The following is a 26,734-nucleotide window of genomic DNA, read 5'->3' on the forward strand; positions in this document are numbered from 1 at the left end:
CTTCTGGCCAGACCCTCAAAGCGATTATCTTTGCTGAAATCATCACATGACGGAAACTCGCCATGTAGAAAATATCAGAGTTGCTAACTTTTCCAAACATAGCAACTTCTTTTTAAATAGAAAATAGACACAATAAGAAAAATAGGAAAAGAAACCCTCCCAGTCCAATCCCTTCCTGCTCCATGCCCCTGGGGTGGGGGGATTATCTTTTAAAACCTTAACTACGATCAGAAACACGAAGTACATATGCTTTCATTTCTAATTGATGATTATATGAAGATTTAATAGTTTACGATTAAGATGAATATTTCAAGATGACAGCAAAACCCACACCAGTCCAGATTTGCTTTTCTATTCTAAGTCTGTAATTAATTTTTTTTCTTTCTCTTTTTTTTGGGGGGGAGGGTGTGGAGGGAGAGGGAGAGAGCCCTCTGTTTTCAGAGAGACCTCAATTTAAAAGGGCCGGGTTGGTTTGAACACAGAGCCTGTTCTGAATCCTTCCCCACGCCCCATCTTCTCTCTCCCTCGTGACCTTCCTCCCTGAAGATGGTTTCTCCTCAAGACAAGCATGTGATGATCAAACAAAAGTTTAAAAGTTAACAAACTTCTATAGCCGTTGATGAGGTTGACATTTCATTAACTTGTTGGTTCAGCCTTCACATGGTTTCGCCGGGTGAAGCCCCCTCTGTTTGGAGTTTACAGCTTTTTGTTCTTCCTTCCCTCACGGACCACAGTCATGTTTAATTTGGAATCTGGGCTCCTTTGGCAAATTAGCAATTAGAACAATTTTGTGGGAATATGTATATGTGTCATTAGTTTTCCTGCAAATTAATAGCAAGGCCAGAGGTCAGGCAGAAATTTTCCACTTGACTGCTGCTCCTCTGTGGAGACTTGGCACTTGGTTGCGGAATGGCCACAGCTGCTCTCAGCCACCCTCTTCCTGTAGGAACCGTCTTTTAATTAGTTTACCTCACAGCCATCATTACAAATATTACTGCCTCCCCTCCTCGAAGTAAAATTACTGTTTCTACAAAATATTCCAGTGACATCTTGCACCACTGCACATTGATGGTGGGGTCACTCGAATGCAGCATTTAATCATTAGATCACCTCCATCCGCGTCTCCTAATTAGAACCCTTACAATACATTTTTATCTGGTAATTAGCTGAGATTGGCTGCTTCCTCTGTGGCTTATTAGAGACAGCCCAGCAGTGGGTGTGAATCACGGTGTCATTTGTCAAGCCTGGTAAGCCCCCTCTCTGCTCTCTTCTGGCTTCGTGTTTATTTCCATTTGCTACCTGTGTTCAGAAGCCTCCAGAAAATTCTACCATGTATTTCTCTGCGGGTCGAGCTAACCTGGAAGGATTTTTTCACTGTTGCTTTTTTGGTACCGACAGCCCAGGTGTTTGGACCCTGGGTAAAAGCTGCAGATGTCCGATTCTTCCCACATTTTATGACACAGTACCATGTGACATGTCCGTTCTCCTGCGTGAGCACCACAAGATGGATTTGTACTTGGCTGAATGTTTACACGAGTTTTGATTTTTTTTGGAACCCAACACACTTGATGCCCTCCCTCACAAAATAGGAAAGCAGCAGGCATAACTCCTTGAGGCCGTTGTATTTATAATTCTCATTAAGTGTTCAAGAAAGTTACAGTGTTTAGGTGCTGTCCTTAAATGGAAGAGAAAAGCCGAAAAATAGAGTTAGTCCTCAGAATTGCTTTGTGGTTGATACACACACTGCCCTTGGACCAGGGTCTGTGTCCGATGGTAAGCTTGTCAAGGGGCAGCAAATGAGTGTTCTGCCCTTGTTTGTGTCATTTCAGTTTCAGATGCCTTGTATTTTTTCAGCAATATTTATTGAATATGATTTATAAGCAGGGACTAAAGCTATCCCCGGACTCCTTTCCTTTCCAAAAATGAGCATACAGAGGAATGAAACTGGCCGGTGTTTATTTTTCCCACTAACTGGGCATAAGATGCTTATACAGAAATCCTGGAATCACGCGCGCGCGCACGTGTGTGTGTGTGTGTGTGTGTGTGTGACTGTTTGTGAATAGGGGCAAGTTATTCCCTCGGTCGCAAGCCTCAGTCGGCTCCTCTGTACACGGTGAGCAGTGACATCTCACTGGTCAGTGACAGGAGGAGAACGAAGTGTGATCTCCCAGTGGCAGGTGGCTCGCAGCACGGTTTATCCAAATGGTCTCCGGGACTTTCCAGTGTTGGGATATTCTTGGGCCTAGCAGCATCCGAATTTGAAAAGCTGTTGTGTTTATGAGCAGTAGCCTTCCCGCAACTAATTTCCTTGACCCGCCGCGTGGGCTGATCCTCGTACAGCCAGTGGCTGCACTTGGTCCGTGATGAAGGCCCAAGGCGCCGAGGAGGTCGGCCCCAGCCCTCCCCCGGGGCTTCTCCGTTCCGCACCACACCAGGGCCGTCTCTCTCAGCTGAAAGCACTTGGTCCGCAAATACACGTCATGAAGGCACGTTTCCAGCACGAAGAGAAAAGGAAGGGGCTCACAGCATTGGCCCAGCTTGCTGGGGTGGGTGGGGGTGGCGGCTGAGAGCAGGGTCCTCCGCACAGCTTGCCCTTCTCCAGGGTGGGGGGTGGGGGCCGGGGGGAGGGTCTGGCATTAGCTGAGTCAGCATTTCACCGGTAGGAGCGGGGAGATTTTAAAGAAAAGCACAACTACAGGCTTGTTCCCCCGACATTCCCTTTCCGGCAATATAGTTACATTTTTTCCATGCATATTTGCCTAACGATCCTTGCTCGCTCTTCTCTTCAGATTCCTGGGTTTTATTTTATTTGCTTGTTTGTTTCCACGTATGAGAGGCATTCTCATGGCCTTTTTTCATTACCAGAGCACAAGGAGGGTTGTATCTTCTCAACAAACCAGACCTTTTAATGTGTTCTTTATGATCCCGGAGGAATCTCATTTTTAATACCTCCCACAAATAGTGTCTTGTCCGTAAGACCACTGCAATAGTGAAATATGTAACTTTGTTAAGTGATTTGAAATCTGGTTTGAGAAAACGTTACAGGTAAGCCTCCTTGGCATAAGTTTCTTGGATTTGGGGCCTGCTGGAAGTATCTGAGATGGCAATTGTGTATAAAAATAATGTGTTGAAAATGGCCAGGTTCTGTAGTATAGCCAGACTTAGTATTTCTGGAAGAAGAAACTTGGGGTAAGGGGGACAAGCCCATTTTTAAAAAAATTATTACTAATAAGACAAGCACTTCCAAGGTGAAGACTTATGGAAGGAAGGAAACACATCTTCATCTTCCTTTGTACTACTTCAAATAAATAACGCATGCTATAGAATGCATCAAATAACTTGATGCTATAGATTCCATTGTATTACTGAGCATTTGAAACTGAAAGAAAAAAATTTTGTACAGTTCCCAATGTTTCATATGTCATTTTTTTTTAAATAGATCCCAGTCCTCTATTGGATAGAGTTTAATGAAGACTACACATAAAGCTTTCAAAGATTAGTCTTTGCCAACTGATAGAACTAAATGATGTCTTACTGGATTAATGCCACTCTTTTTTTCTTTCTTTCTCTTTTTTTTTTTTTTTTTTAAGATTTATTTATTTATTTATTTATTGAGAGAGAGTGAGCGGGGGTGGAGGACAGAGGGAGAGAGAATCTCTAGTGGACTCCATGCTGAGCGCAGACCCCCAACGTGGGGCTCGATCCCATAATCGTGAGAACACGACCTGAGCTGAAATCAAGAGTTGGACCATCAACCAACTGAGCCGCTCAGGTGCCCCAGTGGCAGTCTTTTTAAATGGGAGCCAAGGGCCAGACATCCTTGTGGTGTTTCCAATCGCTGCAGTTTCATCGTGGAGTTAAGTAGCTTATCCCTGTGCTGGCCAGAGTGGTAGCCACTGGCTACATGTGGCTGTTTAAACAGAAGTTTAATTTTGATAAAAAGTAAAAACAGCTCTGCACTGGTGCTAGCACGTTGCAGAAAGTGCTGCTGGAGCGCTCAAGTCTAGACCAGTGTATCCCAACTGGTAGCTTCTAGAACGTTGGTGTTCCCTGGCGCTGTGAGGGCTCCACCCCCTCCGGGAGGTTTGCCAAGCTCAGTAGGCTGCTCAAGAGGGTTCAAAGTCATGACTCAGGGAATGTTTTGACCCAGAGCTTGTCAAACTTTACTGGGCTAGGTCACCCCTTTGTGCACACACTCATTTTTCACTGTCTTTGGAAAACACCTGTGTCACCCAACGGGTCAGGAGAACATGGCCAGAGAGATTTTTAAACTAACCAACTATGCGAACTGTTTCTACGTGGGAACTCGCCTCCCGTTTCAGGTGATTAGAAGCATCTACTTAGAGAAGTAAGGCTAGCCGGGCATCCCCTGCCGTGCTCCTGCTGGATTTCAGATGCCTGCTTGCTCCCTGCTTTTCTGAAGCTCTTCTAAGAACTCTTCTCTTCCTCACAGCTGAATCTGGTATCAAGTGTCACACTCTCCAAGTCTGCATCTGAGGCTTCTCCACAGAGCTTACCTCATACTCCGACGACCCCAACCGCCCCCATCACTCCCGTCACCCAAGGCCCCTCCGTCATCACCACCACCAGCATGCATACGGTGGGACCCATCCGCCGGCGGTACTCGGACAAATACAACGTGCCCATTTCTTCAGGTAGCTACTTCCTGTTTGCCTCATGTAGAACTGTAATATGCAATTCTTGTAGACCAGCCTCTTTTTAAAAAGTGATAATTAATAGGACAATGATTCTTATTTTAGCAGATATTGCGCAGAACCAAGAATTTTATAAGAACGCAGAAGTTAGACCACCATTTACATATGCATCTTTAATTAGGCAGGTGAGTAAATAACGCAGTATGGGAAGTTCCATCGAATGTATACGTGTACATGGATATAGTATATTGATGAAGTAGATTTAGAACCGTTTAGTATGCAAGCATGCTAAAACCTTTTCTATAAGGTTTTTTAAAACTGCAATATATAACATAATTGCTTTTGATTAAGTATTACAATACGATGTGATTATTAGGAAATTCATTTCACACAACAGTGAAAATGAGCCTGTTTAAAGATGGCAAGTCAATTATCACAAGCTACAGTAATCTCTGATCCCTAGAATTAATCTGAGCTCTAAATAATTACTGAGCTTTAATCAGCTAGTGAAATGTTTTGCATTTCTCTTTGATTCTGCTTTATGAATGACTAATAAATTAATATTTCTGTACGGAAACAGAAATAAAAACTCAAAACAATTAGATAATTCCGTTTTGAATTTTGCTATTGAACTGTTAAATACAACCATTAATCTTAGATCATTTCGTGAAACCTTTCTTGGGCTTTAGCTCTGAATCATGGTTATTTTATATTTTCAAGAAACTGTATAATGACGATTCTGCTGATTTGGTCATAAATTATCTTCATTTTGTTACTTTTGCTTCACAGGCCATTCTCGAATCTCCAGAAAAACAGCTAACACTAAATGAAATCTATAACTGGTTCACACGAATGTTTGCTTACTTTCGACGCAATGCTGCCACGTGGAAGGTAAGCTTCCTCCCGGGCCTGTTTAGGCTCAGGTCTTGCCATTTTATATAAGAGTTTGTTGTTGATAAAATGCAGGTGTTGTAAGTTACCGGTGTACTATTTTGATACTCTCAAAGAGTCAAGTTTATGGGAGTATTTTATTGAGAAAAGAATACTGTTGGGGTTAGAATGCTGGGATAGAAGACTACCGTTGCACTGGCATCAGATTTTGGCTGAACCAGCCAATAAAGTAATTTCTTTCTGGTTGGAATATGTAGGGAAAAGGAACGGATGACACTGTCACCCCAATGCTCAGGTTGTCCTCTTAATTACACAAATATCATGGTGGTTCGTCATTAGCTACCACCAGTATTTGCTGAGATGCACAGCTAACATTTTCTTAACCAGGAGAAATGATTAGACAAACTTGACATAACCTTCACTGGTTGGATTTAAAAAAAGGAAAAAAAAAAAACGCTCCTTACCATAATTAGTAAAGAAAGCGGGGTGGTCTCATGACTAGCTCTGTATATAGAAATTATCACAGGGGAGCACAATATATTATTAAGTTTTTGGTTTTCGTTTTGGGTTTTTGTTTTGTTTTGTTTTGTTTTTGAGGGGGGTTGCTTTTGTTTTGTTTTTTATATCACACTATCTGCCAGAGATTCAGAGAGAATCTGGAAAAGGAAATGATCCAACTTCACTGTAATGCCGTTTGCTATAAAATGGACCAAATCCCTTAGCTCCGCATGGGATGCCCTAACAAGGCTTGAGGGTTACGGGACCTCCCTCTTTTCCAGTTCAGCAGTGGGTTCATAGATTCCTTTAGTATTTCTTCCATTGTATTAAATGAAGCCCTCACAAATTTTTGCATTTTACTGCTTTTAATTTTTTGGTTTAAATATTATTGCTATAGAAGAGGGCAGGTTCAATCTGGTTTGGGATTTTTTTTTTTTTTTTTTTTTTTTTGCCTTTTTACTACCTAGAATTCTTAAAATCCCCAAATTCCACAACATGTAAAATGCAAATATCTTAGGGTATTTTTACATGTCATTATTATAAATATGATAGGGATTTATTATACGATGCAATGGAAATTTTCTTTGCTACTTTTTAAATTTTAGATAAGAGAAAAACAAAAACAGAAAACACATTGCCTCTTTTATGTTCTTACGAAATTAGCATTTTAAAAGAAAATGAATATAACCATAGAATTAATTTATCAACCTCACACAGCCATGAATATCTTTTATGGCTCAAAGTATGCTTTTTTATTTCCATTAAGACACATGGGTGCTGAAGGGAACCTATGTTCAAAACCTTACCCGCTTTTCCTCAGCCTCCCTTAGGAGATAAAATGCAAAGTATCTTTAGCTATGAATGCTTTTCAAAATGTAGGAAGTATAAGCATGAAGCAGACATTTTCTTCAAATTGCCTTTTATAAATAGCAAGTGATCAAATTTAAAAATAATTACTGGCTGTGAATATGATATTTAAGCTCAGATCTACAGCTTTAACTTTTTCATTTTTGCAAACTGCAGGAAAAAGTGCCATCAATATAAACAATCCTAGATCAAGTACCAAATGACTCAAATACGTATAATTTTCTTTCCGTGTCCTTGTTGGTATTGTTATCCTAAACAAAAGGTGAAGTGCCCAGTTTAAGTTATGGCTGAAAAGGGCTTACTCACGTTTTTGGGCAACTCTTGTTTTCTGGATGCTTTTGCTTAGATGTACAGTCTTGGAAAATAAAACTTCAATTTGACTTTCTATCTTTACTCACATGGCTCTGTTCTTCAGACAGATCTATAGCAGTCCTTCTGGCAGACATGGTTTCCGTAGATCTGCAGTTCTAAATGTTTCAACGATGCTTATTCTCAAATATTAGAGAGTGATAGGGTGGAGGGGAAATGTTGATATCTTTCCCCATTATGTCTTCCATACATATACATGATCTGTCAGTATTTTTTTAAAAGATAATTTGGACTTACTTGTTTTAACCTCCTTAGTATTGTCCTAGGAGGTAAGAGGAGACCGTTTGCATCCCTATATATATAGTCTGTGTCGGTACCGCATGAGAAAGAAAATGCTTATTCCAAGAGCAGACTACCACCTTACACGTGAAGAAATTTGTCCTACCACGTATATATACAACAATCTTTGTATATATACAAAGATTTTTTTCTTTTGTTTTCATGCAAACCTGTCCAACCTGTTTGAATCAGGGGTGTCCTTCCACAGTCCCCTGGACGTTTTCAGCCTACCCCAGTTATGCCGACATTGCTCAAAAACTCTGAGAATTTATCCTGTGGATTCTCCTTGCGAGTGGTTGATAACTTGGCTATGTCATAAAACGTGTCTCGTTATCTTCTAAATATCCCATATCGAAAAAGAAAAACCAGCACTCTCTTGTCTGACTTCTCCGTCAGAGTCACCAGTGGTGATTACGTAAAAGTGGAAACAGGTCTCAGGATCTTGAGAACGGAAATACCTGTGGGCAGCCCAAGGGGGTGCCGTGCGGCACGTTTGCACGACGGCAGCATCACTGGAACGGAGGGGAGGGGAGGATATGCTACACAGCCTGGGAGATGGGATGTCTGCATCCACTCCTCATGCCCCAGCAGTCACCTGCTTATGCCCTGTAAGAAGAAAGTCTTGAGTCAGCGGCATGGGTCTTTTTGTAATGTGCTCATGTCTAATTCGGAGTCTAGATCAGTTCAGTTCAACCAAGGAGGCTAAAGAGACAAGGTCATGTTTGTTCCGGGCCCCAGCATGGTTGTGGATTTTCCTGAAAATCAAAGCAAAGAGGAGATGTTAAAAGCTTTTCTTTACCCACCTTCGGTGGGCTGTGGGTATCAAGGGTCTCCATTTAAGAATGATCTTGGAAATGACCTTTAACCATAAGAAAGAGACATGGAGACCAGGGACAGAAACATGTCTTTAGGAACCCTGAGCTGCAGAACTATCCTCTTTTTGCCATTAGGAGTTCTACTCAAGAGTTTCTTTGGCATTTTTTGTTAGTTAAGGTAATTGCCCATAGTAAGGGCCAAGGTTTTATACATTCGGGAAGGTAAGACATAGCTTGATGATGGATACTGATGTCCTGGGGATCATTTCATTCCCCCCTCCTATCAGCTGCAGGAGGTGATGCTTTCAATGGTAAAATCCAATTTAGATAAACCTGACAAGACCTGTAGAAGGTGTTAAAGCCAAAACTTTTGAAAAAATAAGAGCAAAATGCGTTTAACAATATTATCATCTTGCATGATTTTTTAAAATACCCTTTTCTATGGGAGATAGTGGGCTTAACGGGGACAGTTTTACACTCTGCATGTTTATTTTGAAGTCATATTAACATGATTTTCAGATTTTTACTGTGAACCCTATTTGGGGCTTCTGTTAACCATTTCTTCTAGTTAGCTCCTACCAGAGAGTAGATGAAAATGCCAGAATTTAACTAATTGATACTTTTGTGTTGTTGTTTTTTTGTTTTTTTAATTTTTACATTTTGGAAAAGGCATCCTTAACCTCAAGAAGGTCATCCACGGGGGTGGTTAGCTACAGCTCTTGGGAATGGTTTGACAAATGTGGACTGTGAGGCTGAATGTACTGCTGTTTTTGGAGTCTTTTCTTATAGAAAATGTAAATGTTCTCTCTTTTATACTTGCTGCAGAATGCAGTGCGTCATAATCTTAGTCTTCACAAGTGTTTTGTGCGAGTAGAAAACGTTAAAGGGGCAGTATGGACAGTGGATGAAGTAGAATTCCAAAAACGAAGGCCACAAAAGATCAGTGGGTACGTCCACCATGTTTGAACTTCTTAGCCTAGCTTGGATTGTGCTAACAAGTGTCAAGTAGAGGCTTTTGGCTGCTAGACGGTGTTAGACCGACGAACCGGTTTCACGTTGTCTCAGTTAAGGGAAGCAAAAAAGCATTTCATCCCTCCTGTTTTGTATACCCACCAGTCCCCTGCCCTGCTTGCCGGTCTTTGTTGCATCCCACGCTAGTAGCTTTTAGGTGGCAATGCATATTAACCCTCACAAACCATTTGCTTATGCTTATTGCATTTTATTTTCTTTTTCCTGTTCCCTGTATTGGATGTCTGTTCTGCCCCCCCAACCCCGTCTCCTTTTGTTGCCACTCCATCTCCTTTGCTGCTGCTCCTATCCCAGGGTGCCATTCGCACCAACCTCTCACTGCATAAGTGCTTTATCAGAGTAGAGGATGAGTTTGGGTCCTTTTGGACAGTTGATGATGAAGAGTTTAAACGTGGCCGCCATATTCAACGAGGCCGTCCTCGCAAATACTGCCCCGATGAAAACTTTGACGAGCTTGTCACACAGTAAGAGCCTTTACTTGCTTTTGTTTTGTTTTTTCTGCTGTTGCTTTGGCTTTGCATGGTTGACTCATCCCATGTAGTTTTGCATTTCACCAAGTAGCAGTGCCACGGCTTTCTGCAATGGAGCTAAATTGTGTGATTCGTACATGTACTTCTCTTGTTTCTCTTTGGAACGCCAGTGCCTTGAATAATGCTTTTTTGACGTCTTTAATGCACATATTGGTTGTATTTTGATTCAGCAGCTTACGGGGACCCTTTAAGAGTAAATACCTTGGCTTGGAAGTCATTCCTCCAAGTAAAAAGGCAGCTTTTAATGGAGACTTAACATGTGTATTTAACGGGGTACATGTCTTGGTATTTGCCCACTCAGTTATAATAATAACATAAGTGAGAGGAAATGAATGACGAGAGAAATCCATAACAGCACACAGACTCCCTTTGAGGGCCAGTCAGGGATCAATCTGGGTGACTTCCTCCTGGAAGCCTCTCCATCCCCCGACTTTTTCCGAATGCTGTCTTGTCTTCCTTGCATTAGCTCATGGACACAGCATCCAGTATTCGTACAACGTCCCAGATTTGGCTGTGCAAGAAAGATCTCAGCCCAACCTCCCCACCTTACTTGGGCAGGTTGATGTCCTGGGGATCATTTAGGACCCTTCCCTGTCACCCCCTTCTCCCCATCTCCTTTTAGCACTAAATGTGCCTTGGTGGGCTGGGGGGAGGGGTCTTCTTTAAGCGCCTCCTGCCTTTACCTCCCACGGTGATTCTGGAATTAATATCATGGAGAGGATTCTCTAGCTAACTCCCAGGAATCCCTGTTACCAGCTCACCCCTAGCCACTCCCCCAACCCCCACCTGCCTTCCTATTGGACTCATGGCAGCTACTAAAAATTTGCAGAGAGGTCAAGATTTTATGAAGGGAGGGAAAAAAAATGCAGCAGTGGAGGGAGTGCCCAGGGCTGGTCTAACTGAAGCCCGGATTTTATACTCAGTTTCCTTGAAGAGTAAAGTCCTACCCCAGGGGTGTTCGCACAGACCAGCCCCATAAAGCCAGGGGCTGTGTAGAAAACCTAAATTTCCTTTGGTTTTGTTAACAGGGGTTGGGGGGAGGGGCGGGTGGATTTCTGATTGGGAAGGGATACCAGCAAGATAAAACTTAGCTCAGAACTCCCGGGCTGATGGCGTTTAACTTTGAGTTTTTATCTTTCTCTTACGCAGTAACCCTTCCCTTATTAAAAACATGCAGACCAGCCACGCCTATTGCACGCCCCTCAATGCAGCTTTACAGGTAAGATTAATGGTCGTCCCGAACATGCAGCGGAGGCACATGTCTCCCCCACTCATTTCAAAATATATTAGCCTCGCTCTAATTAGATATTAAATTTTAATTCCGTTAAACTTTTTTCTTAAGTGCACAAAGCATCGTACTCCCTGGAGGCAAACACATCGGGCTGCTTCAGCATTAGCGGGATGCTTAGCATTTTGAATATTGTGGCAAAAAAATTAAAAGTTCACTTATTAATATTTATCAGCAGTATCATAATTTCCATCCTCTTATTTCAGAATTTCACTTGAGGCAAAAATACCACAAGTGTAATTACTCTAGCACAGCTATTAATGTGCTGGATGATAGGCCACTGTATCACATGACCTTCTATTGTTCACGGGTTTAAAGAGAAAGCAGGGCTTTTTACTTCTTCTAAAGTCTGTTTTAGCATCTTCAGTCCAGTGCTGGGGGGTTGGGGGGAGGGTAGGGGGGAGCTAGGAGAGATCCAGGTTTGGTTCCCTTGGTAAAAGTAAACTGTTTTTGTTTAAACCAGAGAGGTGTTGAAGAACACTCTTTAGGTTTCCAGCAGATTGCTCAAGATTGCATAAGAAGCGTACAGAATGTTTGTTTCCCACTGACGAACCAAGCACTCGTTACATAACCAGCATTACAAGGGGATGAAGACACTGGTTCTGAGCAGGAGGGAGTTTGCCACCCAGATGCGAGTTCCCCAGGCAGCCGAGCCTTTCAGTCGTCCCATCTCTCAGTGGTCCAGTTGGCGTTTGCCCCTGCCTAGAATGATCTAGAAGACAGGCCAAGAGAATTTTGCTACCTTGAAAAAGACATACTCTGTACATAGATGGGGCGTATGTACTCCAAGGCCATCCCGGACCTTCACAGCAGGAGTTCCTGCTGGGGGCTCTATCGCCCATACTTAGTCCAACGCCTTGTGCCCCTCGAAAGGGCACTAACACGCAAACAGAAACATTTACACAGAAACAAGGTCGTCTTAAAAAGGCTCCTGAAGGGGTCAGGGAAGAGAATGAAAAATAGTTAAGAGACTTGACATTATGGGAACAGAGTGTGTGAAGAGGGGGGGGAGATCCGGATGGGCGCGGGGTTCTCACTACTCCTAGGACAGATATTTATCAAGCACCTGCCCTGCACCCTGCACAGTCAGTTCCCAGCTCCACGCAGCCTCCCGGCTCCCAACAATAGATGATACACCTTGAACACCGTTTCCGTGCAGAGGCATATGCACGAAACTTAGCTTTTCAGTAATTATATTTATTTATTTTTAGCTGGTACCAACTTTAATAGGAGGAACTACTTTCTGAGTTTCTGTTAATTACTTGTAGTTTACACAGTAACTTTAGAAAAGCAAATGAGAGTACGCTTAGATGCTGCCACTGTAAATACCATTCATTAGTAACTTATTTTCCCTGGAGTCTTGTGAAGTGTGAATTTAAAGCTGCTCTATCTGGAAGAGTATTAAGATTACAAGCACATTTTACATTCATGAGGCGGAAAGGCAAGAAAAAAAGCAGTGATCCTTTGGATTCTCTTAACTATGTGACTAATTTAAATTAGTATGCCTTATCATGACAAAACTGTTCGTGCTTCTTCTTGAAAACATTTGTTTCTGGCATCCTCCCTCCCCTTTCTCCTTTTCAGGGGGAGCCCAAAACGATCCCGTAGCTTTCCAAGAACACTTTATGTGCGTAATGAGGTGAGGTGAATAAACCGATACAAATTCATGACGGGAGACATGGATCTTCTTCCTCTTGTCGAGGAGTTTGGATCCACGGGCAGTAGACAGTCTCATGTAACTTTCTGCTGTGCAAATTAAATCAGGATTCTACCAGCAGGCTTTCCTTCCCATTATTGCCCATTTCCATTTCTCAAGACAAGTAAAAATAATAGTGGAACAACATCTTAAAAAGATTACTAGAGCAACATAATGCATGATATACAATATATAAAATAGGACAGCAGAATCCACTACAGAAATAAAACATTGGACGTGAGACAGATTGCATTATGCTCTGAAAAAGTGAAGTAACTAAGGGTAACCATAAAGCTTCTTATTTATAGACTGCCTTTCCCCCGAGGATCTTAGCATGGTTCATGTTCCATTATGGAACTTACGGACTTCTGTACCATTACTGAGGCACCTCAGTTTTAGGTTTCGGTTTTTGTTTTTTGGGGTTTTTTTTGTTGTGCAAAAAAAAAAAAAAAGTGCCAGTTTGAGAGGAAACCACACACTGTACACAGGACCATTTATATAATTAAGTCCGTTATAAACATCATACCCCACCTGCTCCTCTGTAGACATTAACTACACAAAAGAACGACTTTGTTACTGTTTCTAGCATTGGGTGGGTTGCTTTGATCCCTCATGCAACAAAGAACGTGCAGGAGGCTCTTCGGCCTGGCAGACACTGTCCTTCCACTTGGTCATTTTCTTAAAGGGACAAGGCTGGTTCTCTCCATTGATATCTTTCTGATCTCACCACCGAGGGATCAGTAGAAGTGCTTGCCTTTTGGAGGACTTTCACCACTGTGGCTGTTGGGCCTCAGCCCATGTTTTAATGACCTTCACCTAGAACACTTGGAGAGCCAAGTAGAACATGTCATCTTAAGAAGGCTGCTCTGTCTGTAAGGGTGACCATGTTATACCAAAGAACACCTTCTAACAAACACTTCAGTTTTGTCGTTACCCCTCCATTTTTTACTAGAGAAGCTGCTAAAAAAAAAAATTACCATGCTGTAAAGATGGCCCCACTTAGGCCACGTTCTGACTGTGTCATGGTGAAATGTTGAGCATTAGAGCAGAACTTTCATGATTGGGAGAGGTATGACCACTGAGTTGTCTCAAATGAAGGCTGTTAAGATGCTTATCCAGCTGCAGTTTGGGGGGGAGAAATTAAAAAATAATCTGGCAACCGTTCTTGCTTTTTGCTGTGCCAAAAAAAAGGAAAATGCTTTATTGCAATTATAAGAGATCTGTTGAAAAAAGTACTTGATGCAAATTATTTAACAAACTGTAGGAGAGCGAGGGAATGTTCAGATTTGCTGTTCGTCAAAATGAGTTCACCACATTCGGAAATAAAAACAGGATTTTTTTTTTCCCACTTTTTAAAAAGCAGGCAGTTATGTAAATCCAGAAGTGGAGGGAAGGGAAAGCTGTGGACTTGCATGGAGCCTGGCTTTGAAATAGTCCATTGGCCAATGGTGTGTTAAGTGAAGACCCATCACGGGGGCTTGTATCTAACCAGGCATCCCTGACTTTGGAATCTGTACAATGAGGGAGGCTGCAGCTCTCATAGTGGGCACGTTCCCTGCAGCCCAGCTTTGCACCCGTTCTGTCTTCACCGTTGGCTCTTCCTCTCTAGAGCCAGGATTTCTAGAATACTTTGGACTCTTGTATGACTGGCCAATTGAAGTCACCATGCCAGATTGTCTTGTGACTGTATGTTCTCCTCATTAGGATGGAAAACCAGGCATACTGTAGTCTGCAAGAGGACAGTTTTGATAAATCTTGATCTAACTACACTGCCAGTTTTTAAAAGTCTGTCCTCTTTAACGTGAAAAGTTTCTGGGTTATAATCACTACCCAAATGAAACTAGTGCAGGGTTGTATTTAACGACTGTCTGCATTCGAGACTGGGTGGTCATTTTATTCAAACCCAGGAGGAGGGGAAGCCAACAGTATCCCACCACTGACTTCAGGATTTCCTATTTTTTCCATTTCCATACTTTGGGGCTGACAGTCATGTAGAGTGACAGTTATTTTTTTCCATCAGTCCTAAAATTCCAGGTTGACCGGTCTGAGCCTGAAAGATTGAGATAACTGTGGGGTAACACCACACAGACTATACTAAACAGATTCAGAAATCATTAAAACTAAAATGAAGAAGAGAGATAAAAATGGACTCCAATTCTATAATCTCTTCCTTTTCTATAGGATATAGGAGGTAAATGTTTATGGAAGTTCTCATAAGTTTGAGCTCTGAGGCCAGAATAATTGGATCAAATCTTTAATATCCAATACTGGAGTCATCAAAGTGGATAAAGAAATGAAAATGCCATTATATTTCCCTGTGATCTGGAAATATTCAGTCCATCTTGAAAGAAGGCATCAGACAGAAAGCTCATTTTCGATAGCCCTGTCTAAACCACGTGACTCTACCCAGCAGTGCTAAATTGAGTCCTCCCTCCCCACCACCCCTTTGGTCCCAGCTAGCTCTTGGAAACCAAGTGTGGGACATGGGTCACAAGTCTGTCTTTGAAAGCAAACTCCTCTCCTGATTAGCAACTTCTATTGGCCAGCCCTACTATGAACCTAAACGGAAGATCGTTGACTACACCCGTAATGAATGGCTTCCCTGTCTATGCTTACTCTGTGTCCTCATCTGTTTTCTCTTGGTTGCTAGCAGGCTTCGATGGCTGAGAATAGTATACCTCTCTACACTACCGCTTCCATGGGAAATCCCACTCTGGGCAACTTAGCCAGCGCCATACGGGAAGAGCTGAACGGGGCAATGGAACATACCAACAGCAATGAGAGCGACAGCAGTCCAGGCAGATCCCCTCTGCAAGCCGTGTGAGTACTGTCCACCCAGAAGGTCTCTGCGTTCAGGTCCCGGGCTCCTGGTTTGATGTGCACACAAGCCCTTCTCGAGCTGCTTTGGATCCCTTTTCTGTAATTTCTGCTTTCCTAGAACCTGGGTGAAAGTTGGTGCTTCTGGAAGTGTTTAGCTCAGTTAGCACATAAAAGGACCATTTACTAACGTTCCCATAAAAGCAGTCGGCTTCATGCGGCCCTACAAGTGCACACGGCAATAAAACGGGTGACTCATTTGCTTTTTTTTTTTCCCTCTGCTGGGCATCTCAGGCCATTATTGAAGCCACATTACCTTTTCCTCCTGAAATCGGTATGCGTCTCTGTCAGTTTGTTCGACTTGCAGGCACGGCGAACCTAGCAGGGGGAAAAGAACACTTGTTTATTCGGTTGTCTGATAGTCTGAAGCACAAACACAGCGCTGAAGTGTTCTGCCCAGGCATTCATGATGGCACAAATGAAAGGCGGCGTGATTTATAGATTGCTCTTAAAATATCAAAAGGAAAATTAATAGGAGCATTATAGCAGCAGACGGCAGTATAATGAGCACCATATAAGTGAATGAAGTGAGGGCGATGGTTGTCCCTGCTGAATGTGAATGGCAGGAGGACAGGGCCAACCACAGGAGAGGCCGTGACACCCCCGCCGCCATGGGGAGTGGGTGCGTGACGGCCAAAGAGCCGTGACTGGGACAGCTCCTTCCCTGCCAGGGAAAGTTTAAAAGAGAAGAGAAGCCACATTCTCCCAAATGATCAGATTTGTGGGGGATGCTCTACAGGGACAGTCTCTCCCTTCGAGGAAGTGTCAGCTCCACTGTTGCCCACTTGAAACGAAGAAACCAATCCAATGTTCATAACACTGGCAGCTCCTACCCCAGGCCACTTGTCTACACGCTTCTTCTGATTTACCTGGCCAACACCTTATTTAAGTGATAGGAATGGGAACCGTGACCTGTGGCCACGAGGACCAGAATGACTAGGCATCGAAGGACAAGGAAAATTGCTGTCGGCCAGGATAATGGGTGGCACTGGAAGGAGTCTGAAATGTGGTTACTTAGCATTTGAATTCCATGCCCAAAGTGTTCTGAAAAGGATCTTAAAAGATGGAAATAATCATTTTTAATTTATGTGAACAGTCTCTTAGCATTTACTACACAGCATTTTAAGAACGTGTTTCTCTTTGACACTGATACCGCTGTATATCATCTTTTCCAAAGCAGTCTGGTGTTTCTGACTTGACTGTAGTCACCCTCGTGTTCATTTTTAAATCTCTGTCATGACAGGCGTGTTTACTCAGATATTAAGGACGTTCAGAGCAAACATAAATTGGTATATATAAGCTACTTCCAGAAACGCTCATTAAAGCAAGTCTTTCTTGAAGTTAACGAATGGAAGAGAGACTATTTCTCGTCCTCTTTATGAACTCCAAGGGTTAGCTGATGTATGTTCCTACTATTTATTGCAAAACACTAAATAGTGTGCAAAACACTAAACACTCTTTTCCTGAAAAGAGAAAGATACTTGGATTAAAAACCTCAGGCAAGAGTTAAGAATGATGCTGATTTTGCTGTACAGGATAAAGCCACTACAAAGTTAATTTGTTTAACAACTTCAAATTAACCCCAGTCTTACCAGAAAGCAGGTTTCACAAGCAGTCAGCATAAATGTTAACGAAAGGAAGGTTTCGGCTGTGTTTTGTTTGGGTTGGTTTTGGTTGTGTTAAGGAAACCCTCCGTAAAGATGTCAGAATGCACACTGTTGTTCAGATCTCCCCGCTTTACACTGTTTGCTAAATATAATTATATGTCAACAGCAGAGTCCCCGTGCCTGCTCTCAGTGTCACAGACTGTTACTCTTTTTGACCCCGTATTTCCATTAAGTGAATTCTGTAATGACATAGTTTTCCTTCTTGTGCAATATGCATTACCCTGCTATGATGCAAATTGTTTCTTAACTGTTCTAGTCTATTGGAATAAATCAAGCCGTAAACTTTATGGCACGGCTTAAAGGACCTTGTTAGTACGGCAGCCCAGCTACTATCTAACGTTGAAACAGAGCTGCTCATTCTTACCCTTTCCTGTGCCACTCCGACACTACCACATTTTGTTTCTCTTCGGAAACCCTAGAAAGTAGCCACATAATTATGGCTTTAGGGCATTAGACTTTTATCCTGATAGGAGCTAACGGAGCTAGAAAGCAAAATACTGCACGCTGTGCACACACCCTCCGAACACAATGCCTTTAAACACCAGTCAGCTCTAGTTAAAAACTCTCGTGTTCCCAGAGTGGCTAGACAAAGGAATTACTCAGATGTAAGGAGGGAGATGTGTGGTTCTGCACAGTTATTCATTGAGAACCATTTCAGTGGGGGGGTGGGGGCGCAGGGGGCGACGTGCAAGGTGGCGCGTTGTGGGGTTCTGATTTCCAGGAGACACACGAATGTATGTGAAACATCGCATCTTAAATAGTTTGCGTCTTACCTGAAATGTATCTTGCGTGGAAATCCATTCTCTTTTATCCTCTGAAGCACCGCAGGCCTGTGTGACTGTATTTGCCACACTCGGGGGGATCTGCTGGTATCAAGAAATGTCGTGAAGCTAGGTTTCATTTCTCTGGAGTTTTAAGAAGCCTTAATGCCTAACTCGGTTGTGTTGTCAGGTTGTCACACAGATCTCGTCAGTTAGCATTGGTTGGGGACCCACTCTGCATTAGGCACTGGGGTGAGCCAGCATGCGTGATAGGGTCCTAACCTAGGTCTTGGGGATGGTAAGTAATCTTACTCAACGTTAGCTGCAACTTCGCAGGGAAAACAAAATCTTCTCTACCGTGAGCATTGTATCTGGTTTGTTTTTGTTTGCACCTACCAAGGCACTGCCTTGTCAGAGTGGAAAAATTATAAAGCAAGAACTTCATTAAGAATGTTCCATTGCTGTTCCATCCCCCCAACCCCCCTACTGCCTATGATAGCCTTATATCATCCTAGGTCATCAAATGCAGGTTTATAAACCTGAAAAGATGAATAATTCTGATTGTTTAAAGAAGTGAAAGTAGGAAAATGTTGATCAGGGAAACCACATTTGAACTTCAGTACAGGGCTAAGTAGCACATAGGTACATTTCTAGCCAGATGTGATCAGCGGAGACGGGTTGGGGGTAATTTATGAGGTAGCACTGCACAATAGTGAAAATATGAAATTCAGACAGAAGGAAATGTTCACCACTGTCAGTAATCCAGGAAGAACAATTTAAGGTAACCGGAGCTTACCTTATACCTGCTAAGCAACAAAGTATTTTTTAAAAAATAACGCTTGGGGCTGGGGAAGTTGAGTCTAAATTGATATTACCCCTTTGGAAATTAATACTATAATAAATCTTAAGAGCCATAAAGATGTTTTTAGCCTTTGCTCCCAGAATTTCATTCTTAGAAATTTATCCTGAGGAGGTAAATCAACAGAAATAGGAAGATTAATGGATAAAAGTGGTTGCTGTATTATTCAAAGAGCCAAAGAAGGGGGGAAAAAAGACAATCACAAAATGCCCAGCATTAAGGGACTGATGCAGCCACGGAAGGCATCTTGTATACCTATAAGAATTACAGCTTCAAAAGCTGACAAAATAATCAGATTTGTTATATACACGATATTTAAAAATATGATGCCACCCAGGAGAGGATAGGCAAACACCAAAAACCTACCTTAATTTAGGTTTATGGGTGATTTTTTTATTTTTTAAGGTGTAGTCATCGGAACACTTAATTCTTCCCCCAAAAATATAGGGATCCTACAAGGGCTGGCTCCAGAGGCACAGTGTAAGAAGTTTGCACGCTCTGTCATTTCCATATTAAAATCCTGACCAATTTTTGAACCACATCTTCGCATTTCACTGGGGCTCTGCAAAGTACGCAGCCAGTCCTGGGTCTGGTCCCTGCAGAAACACAGAGAAGTAGGGCCATGAAAAAGCTGAAAAAGGATGGAGCACAATCAGGAAAATGCAATGGACTACAACTTTGAGACATTTCATTTTGCAACTAGTTTTTAGGAAGATGGGCACCATTTTTGAAAAGCTGTTTATCCTGACATCTACCCCTAGACACTCTGTATGCTGCACTAATTTTAGAGTCAGTTGGTTTTCTGAAGGTTCACATCGTCAAGGGCAGTTCAGAGCACTCCTGTTTGTTTTAAAATGGTTCAAGTGGCCTTTGGGGTTTGCATACATCAATTATTTAGGAAATCATCCATCCCAGTAGCACCTCTTATTACTAATACTTGATAATGTCAATTAAAAAATCCTCCCTTCTGCAGCCGGTCCCAGCGATGGGACCATTTTAACTTGAATGGTTCTTTTCCATATCAAAAGGCTTGCCACAGAAAGTAATTTGTATTTGCAAAGGATTGGTTGTAAATATGATTTACGAACAACATTTCCCAATTGTTATCGGAGTGGTTTCGCGGGATCCCCCGCAGTCCCCTTCGGGTGAACCCTGCGCTGGGCCATAATGAGAAAGTTGGCAGATCCCGTCACAGGCTGCGGCGTCCTGGTGGCCGCTACCAGCCGGCCCTCTTGTTTTGCCTTGTTTACAGCTGACAGCGTTATTATTCTGATCGGGGCTCTGCTTTCTTATCATATTGTTGTGTTGGGCGAGCCTTTTCCTCTCCGTTTGTGTTTCCTGGCAGGGCTTTTCTTGCCTTATTGACAGTTTGTAAAAATATGCATTAATTTGGAGTTTCAAGCATGTATCATGGTGTCTCTTTGCTGTGTTTGCTTGAAGTTGATTAATGATAGAACCTCGCTTGGGGTCGGTCTCTGGAGAGTTCTTTCACAGGTTCTGCATGTTAACTAGCAAAGCAGAACACACAGCAAGCCATGATTAGCCCAGCCTCCCGCGCTCAGTGGTCCCCACAAACCACCATTGTGTTACAGATTCTTATTTCGAGTAATGATTTGAAGACTCGGATTCCTCTCCACAGGATGCCACTGCGGGGCCTGTTATCTGGTACTCAAAGTGTGGTCCTCCTCAGACCAGCGGCATTGCCTGGGAGCTTGCTAGAGAGGCAGAGTCTCGGGCCCCACCCAGACCTGCGGGGTCCCATGCCACTCTTTATTTAACCAGAGCCCAGGGTGACTTGAGTGCTCAGGGTGGTGTAAGCACACCCCCCGCGGAAGAGAGGCTGCTTCTGGCCAGAGATCATTCTAGAGCAGCACTGCCCAAAGGAACCTTCTGCCATGATGGAAATGTGTCATCTCTGGGCTGCCCCAGTGCAAAGGAGAAACTCCCATTTTAAATTATGGGAGTTTTTAGTTTTCACTTAAGGATCCACATGTAGCTAGTGCCCTTCCTGGGGCACAGTACAGTCCTTGAGTGTGGCTTCTGTTGCCCAAAGCCCCCAACTTAGCGTGGTTGGAAGGGGCTTCCGAGTGAACCTGTTTTCGTTTCTTCCAGGCATCCCGTGCATGTCAAAGAAGAACCCCTCGATCCAGAGGAAGCTGAAGGACCTCTGTCCTTAGTGACAACAGCCAACCACAGTCCAGATTTTGACCACGACAGAGATTACGAAGACGAACCAGTAAATGAGGACATGGAGTGAATGTCTCTGGGCGGGGGCCAACCCCAAGAACGAAGATTGGGAAACAAAACAAAACAAAACAAAAAAACAAAACACGTCAAAAGTTAGCAGTGAAATTGTTCTCCATTTGTTGTACAGTCTGGAGGATTTTTCACTACATTTTGACAACGCTGAAACGTGTTAACTCTTAGTGCCATCAAGAATCCCATTTGGGAGTATTTTTGATTTTTCTACTTTTTGTTGAAAAAAGGAATTTGTACTCTGTGCATTGGATGGACTTGTTTGGTACTTGGGATTTTCCTCTCTTAACAGTCAACATCAGTGTTGTAAATTTGCTAAACTGATTCACTTTTAGCAGCAGACTTTGAACTCCAGTCCTGCCAACGTTGGACACTGAGGACACCCAACTGAGCATGTGCACCTAAGCTGCAGACCAAGCCTCTGCCCAGAATTTAAGGATTCCAATGGACGACCTATTTGCACAGTACTGCATGTTGATTATCACTGCCTTTACTCCTTTTTTTTTTTTTTTTTGGTTCGTTTTTGTTCTCGTTTTGCTTCCAGTTGGGATGGGGAAGGCCTTTGTGTGTGTATTGGGGGGAGGGGGTTAAAAAGTAATTATCCCAAACTTTTTAATGTATTGCTTTTTTTTTTTTTTTCCGCTTCTACTATACCATTTTAAGTTCTGACCTCAGGCCTCCATTTGGGCCCACGGCCTCCTGGAGGCTTCAAGTTTTCTGTACCTTGTGATGAATGTTAAATAGGTGTTTTTATTATACAAAAGCTGAATGTCATTTCTCGTTCGTAGTTTTCTGTCACTCATTCCAGTTTCCTTCAGACATCACCACGTTTTCTCCAAAGTCAGAAAACATTCCGTTTTGGTCTTTTTCAAAAAAAGGTCCCAAATGCTGCACTCTACACATGAAGGTCCTCTCACACAGACGTGAAGTCCTGCCAGAAAGAGAATGAATGACAGAAAAAAAAAAGGAAGAATAGAGACACCCTAGGAACAATGCAGATTCATTCCACGAAGCAGTATTGGAGGTGGGAAGGGGGTTGTTTTGGATTTGGTTTCAGGTTTTTTTGGGTTTTGGTTTTTGGTTTTTTGTTTTTTTTTTTTTGCAGCTACCATTGCAGTTAATAAATGCCACAGCATTTCCCCAGCTCAAGGAAACCCAGGCAGCACTCCCCTGCCCCCCACCCCCACCCTGCAGATCTCCTACTAGATGGTCTGGCCATGGAAGGCTCTCCCTCAGGTGACCAGGTTGCCATGGGCCACAGGCTCGCTGAGGCTGAAACCTGCTTGGGTTGCTTTGTTTGCAAAACGGCCAAAAAAGCTGGCTTCCCTGGGCAACTCCACTGAAAGCGGTGGCAGCGCTGAATTTAACCAACAGTCCAGACCTGCTTGGTGGCATTAATCTGTTTGAATGCAAATAAGATTTCAGATTGAATTTGTTATGGAAGTTAATGAGGACTGAGTTCCGCAAATGCGAAAGTGTTCATTTCAAATGTACAAATTCGGTACTGTGGTTCAGTTTGTTACGCAATATTATCACACCGAGCCAGCATCCAAAACTAACAGTAGACGACATCGAGGAGTCGGGGGCGCATGGCGCCCCTGGCCATTTGGAGAAACAAACATGGCGCGCAGAACATGACAGTCCTCAGTCAGTACAACCTCAGTCCTTAGAACCCCTCAACGCCTCCACTCTGCACCCACTTTCCTGTCACTCATTTCTTTATCTAGGACCGTAGCTTTTGTTTTGTTTTACTTTGAGAGACTTTCGGAGCTTAATTTATATTCTTTGTACTTTTTTTTTTTTTCTAAAATTACCAAAGATATTACACAAAGGTAAATTATGTTCTCTGTTTTATGCTTTATCTGATGAAGCCAAATATCCTCTTATTGTTGATCAAAGGAGGCGAAAGAATTTAGAGGCAATTAATGAGTTCTAGGCTATTGCTAACCTGAGAAAGAGAACTGCTCCTTCATCATAGAAAAAATTTAGAAGACCAAGTAGATAATGGAACCAAAGTTGTTACTTTTTTTTTTTTTTTTTTTTCTTCTTCTTCTGTACCTCAACAGAGACCAAAACTCATAACGAGAGGTTACGGGGCTGCTGAAAGTATTACAGGAGCGAGGGAAGGAAGGGAGTCCCATCTCAGAAACATGAATGGATGCCACTGCAGATTAGGGAGTAACCAGTAAGGGAGACGATCAAGACACAATGGAAAGAAAACAGAAAAGCTTCTACAATGCAACTCAATCACATAGTACCATTTCTAGAATACATTTTTTTGTTTGTTTTTCAGAAAGATTGTGTGCCACTTTGATTGTAAGGACCATGCTAGGATCACTTTTGCTCTGTCTGGGCATTGATCTTCCGGGGTTCTTTTTGTTTTTGTTTTTGTTTTTTTAATGTTTTCCTTTTTCCTTCTTTTTTTTCTTATTAGGCTTTGGGTCAGCATTTTTTCATTTAAAAAAAAAAAGAAAGAAAGAAAGCAACACTCCCGTCCACTCATAAGCTTGGTACAAAAACTTCTTTGCCAGTTTCTTTTGAAGCTTCACTCTGCTTTCTGTATAAAGGGCAGTCTGTGGTCACTCGAGATTTCTTTTTTTTTTTTTTTTTTCTTTTTCTTTTTTTTTTTTTTTCTTTCTTTTTTTTTTTTTTAAACTTTTCCAGGCAGCTTCATGATGTGCAGGCAGTAGCCAGACAGGGTCATGGGAAGGGGGCCCTGTGCTTCTAAACTGAGTGGTTGCTGGTTAGTTTGGTATTCAAAAGAGGATAAAAATCTGGTAGATTAGTTCATTCTCAGCATGTGTAGCTAGACATGAGTAAAGATAACAGCATGAGAAACTGTTAGTACGCATACCTCAGTTCAAACCTTTAGGGAATGATGAAAATTTAAAAAAAATACATTTCACTCAGTTGCACTTAGTCGTATGTCTTGCATGCTTAGTCTAAAGACTGTAGCAAAAAGAAAAAAAAAAAAGAAAAATTAGATTTTACATATCTTTGCAGGTATCACAGCCCTGCAGAAGAACCAACTGAAAAAAAAAAAATTCTCAGGCTTTACAGCAAGCAAACTTCACTATGATTTTTACAATTCTGATTCTGTATCCCTTGGGGGGGGGGTGTTCCAGTCGCTTCTTTAGGATGGGGTTTATTACGTTGTACATATATTCCAATGTGTCTGTGTGAATCTTTGTCTTTTTTGGGGGAGGGCGGAGGGCGGTTCTTTTTTTAGATATTGTTCCTAAAAAGGAATAAATGCATACACCTGTTTTGTCAAAACACCTTTGCTTTTTGTGCAACTGCTTTATATTAATGATACTAAAAAAAATAGCTTTGGAAAAAAACTACTGTATGTAATGGGATTGCAGAATATGCTGCACATGTATTTTATTTAGTTATCCTTGCTTTAAGAATATTGGATGACATTTCCTGACATGTGGGAGGGAGAAATTCCCTAACCTTTTTTTCCCCTTTGGCTTTTAAATTGTAACATAGTTGACAGGTTTTGTTTTGTTTTGTTTTGTTTTGTTTTTTTCTGTTCTCATTGATCAGAGCATTTTGTACAGATTTGTGTGTGTGTGTGTGCGCGCGTGCGCGTGTGTGTTAATCTGTTTTTTGATACATTCCTATCCCTTGTGTTTATTCTACCACTGCCTTCCTGGCTATCTTAAACCAGTTCATACATTTGAAAAGAGAAAAAAAAAATGCTGTTTTAAAAAATGTTTTCTCCTGCTGCAGTAAATATTTTGCATGATGAAATGCCAGGGTCACACTTTCCAAGTTTATCAGTGAAGTAGTGATTAATAATGGGGAGTTGTCAAAGCTATTGAACTTTTTGTATTAAAAAAAAAAGGAAAACTTTACAAGGTGCCAAGATGTAAAGACAATTTGTTACTTTTTTTTTCTTTTTTTCCAAGAAAAGCGTATCTTAGGGAGAGAGTCCCTTGTATCAGGCAAACGCACTGTCAGGAATGAGAATCCATCCTCCTTGTCCCTAGAGTCTGTCCTTGTAAGAGAATGACACTGCCTGCAGTGAACCCGCCGCGAGATGAAGCATCAAGGCTACTGTACGTGCCCAGTGACCTCCAGCCTCACCACCTTGGGACGGCTCTGACACTAGTCCCTGCATTCCGTCAGACCCAGTCAAGAAGACCTGGGATTCTGCACCCACAATCTGATGGATGTAAATCACTAGCTATTTTATCATTATTAAAAAAAAAAAAAAAAGTTAAAAAAAATATTTCCTCTCCTTTCCACATTCCAGCTGAGCTCTGTTTCCAAGGGTACAAAGAACATGCTCATAAGGATTTTGAATTTTTAGGGGGGTACCTGTTGGTTCACGGGATCCCCTCTTGATATTTTGGATGTTTTTGAATGTCAGTTTCGCTTTTTTATCCTGAGAATGAGACTTAACGATTCTAAAGGCATTTTATGGGCCCAGTTTGGTTCGCACGATCTCTGCTACCCCAGAAGCCTCGAGGAAGAGGGTCCGGTCCGGATTGTGCGCACGGTGCTTTGTGGATATGTGCTGCCAGGAACGAGAATTTTTTCTGTTTCGTTTTGTTTTGATAAGGCATAAAAGAAACTCATTCCTTGACATCAACTGTAATTCCATCATTCCGTGTCTGTGGATACAGACAATAAAAAAAAAAAATGTTGTGTAGTCAGTACTCATTACTGACATGATGGCATTCTCAAATGCAATAAACATGCTGGTTGTTCACACTGGTAGTAAAAAGTCGCGACAGCCTAAGTTTCTTTCCCTCCTCTGACCTGCTGATCCTGTATGTTAGGCATATGCCTTCCGTGTATCACCAGCTGCTTCCAACACAGAATTAAAATCAATCTTAACTAAAAGCTTTCATCATCACAGAGGGCTGAAGCTCTCATCCTCAGGATTTCAAAGTGCTACGTCTCCACTTAGGGAGCTGGAAAACACTGAAAAGATAGAGGCTACCTTTTTCTCCCAAGGAAGCACACCCTTATTTCTCTTCATCAAATTTTATACAGGAAAAAAAAAAAACCAAAATGTTTAATAACTAGCATTAAGAGCAAACTAAAATTTCAGAGGAAAGCAATTTCATGAATAATTCATTAAAATTTCACATCTGCAAGATTAGTCATCCAAATAAAATGCTAATGTCAAAAACAGGCACCGTCTATAATATTCTCATCAAGAAATCTTTTTGCATATAATGATAAATGCTTAGATTAGAACAAATGATTTTATAAAAATACTCTATCAAAAGTATGCTAGATAACCGCATCCAGTATAGAAAACAGGGAAGCTTCACGAACTAAATATTCCAGAAAAACCATCTTGATTTCCAGATTTGTTTCATCGCTTACCTTGATAAAAGGAAAACAAAAACAAAAACCCTGCCATTTGTCTTTAATACT

At 42.0% G+C, this 26,734-nt stretch overlaps 1 protein-coding gene across 12 annotated transcripts in view; it reads left to right on the forward strand.

Moving 5' to 3' along the window:
• The window catches only part of FOXP1 (forkhead box P1), a 499,038-nt gene extending 472,962 nt beyond the window's left edge, over positions 1 to 26,076 (forward strand). For 6 of the 12 annotated variants that reach the window (XM_044253165.1, XM_044253167.1, XM_044253166.1 and 3 more), the window contains 7 exons: positions 4,454 to 4,655; positions 4,761 to 4,840; positions 5,445 to 5,546; positions 9,200 to 9,321; positions 11,083 to 11,152; positions 15,568 to 15,737; positions 21,194 to 26,076. In XM_044253165.1, coding sequence (XP_044109100.1) covers positions 4,454 to 4,655; positions 4,761 to 4,840; positions 5,445 to 5,546; positions 9,200 to 9,321; positions 11,083 to 11,152; positions 15,568 to 15,737; positions 21,194 to 21,338 — 891 coding nt within the window. In that variant the 3' untranslated portion in view covers positions 21,339 to 26,076. The remainder of the gene's footprint in view (positions 1 to 4,453; positions 4,656 to 4,760; positions 4,841 to 5,444; positions 5,547 to 9,199; positions 9,322 to 11,082; positions 11,153 to 15,567; positions 15,738 to 21,193) is intronic. The other 6 variants (XM_044253170.1, XM_044253163.1, XM_044253160.1 and 3 more) reach the window with 3 other exon arrangements.
• Positions 26,077 to 26,734: the final 658 nt, after the last annotated feature.

Source organism: Neovison vison, chromosome 6 (assembly GCF_020171115.1).
Source record: "Neovison vison isolate M4711 chromosome 6, ASM_NN_V1, whole genome shotgun sequence".
Classification (NCBI taxonomy): domain Eukaryota; kingdom Metazoa; phylum Chordata; class Mammalia; order Carnivora; family Mustelidae; genus Neogale; species Neogale vison.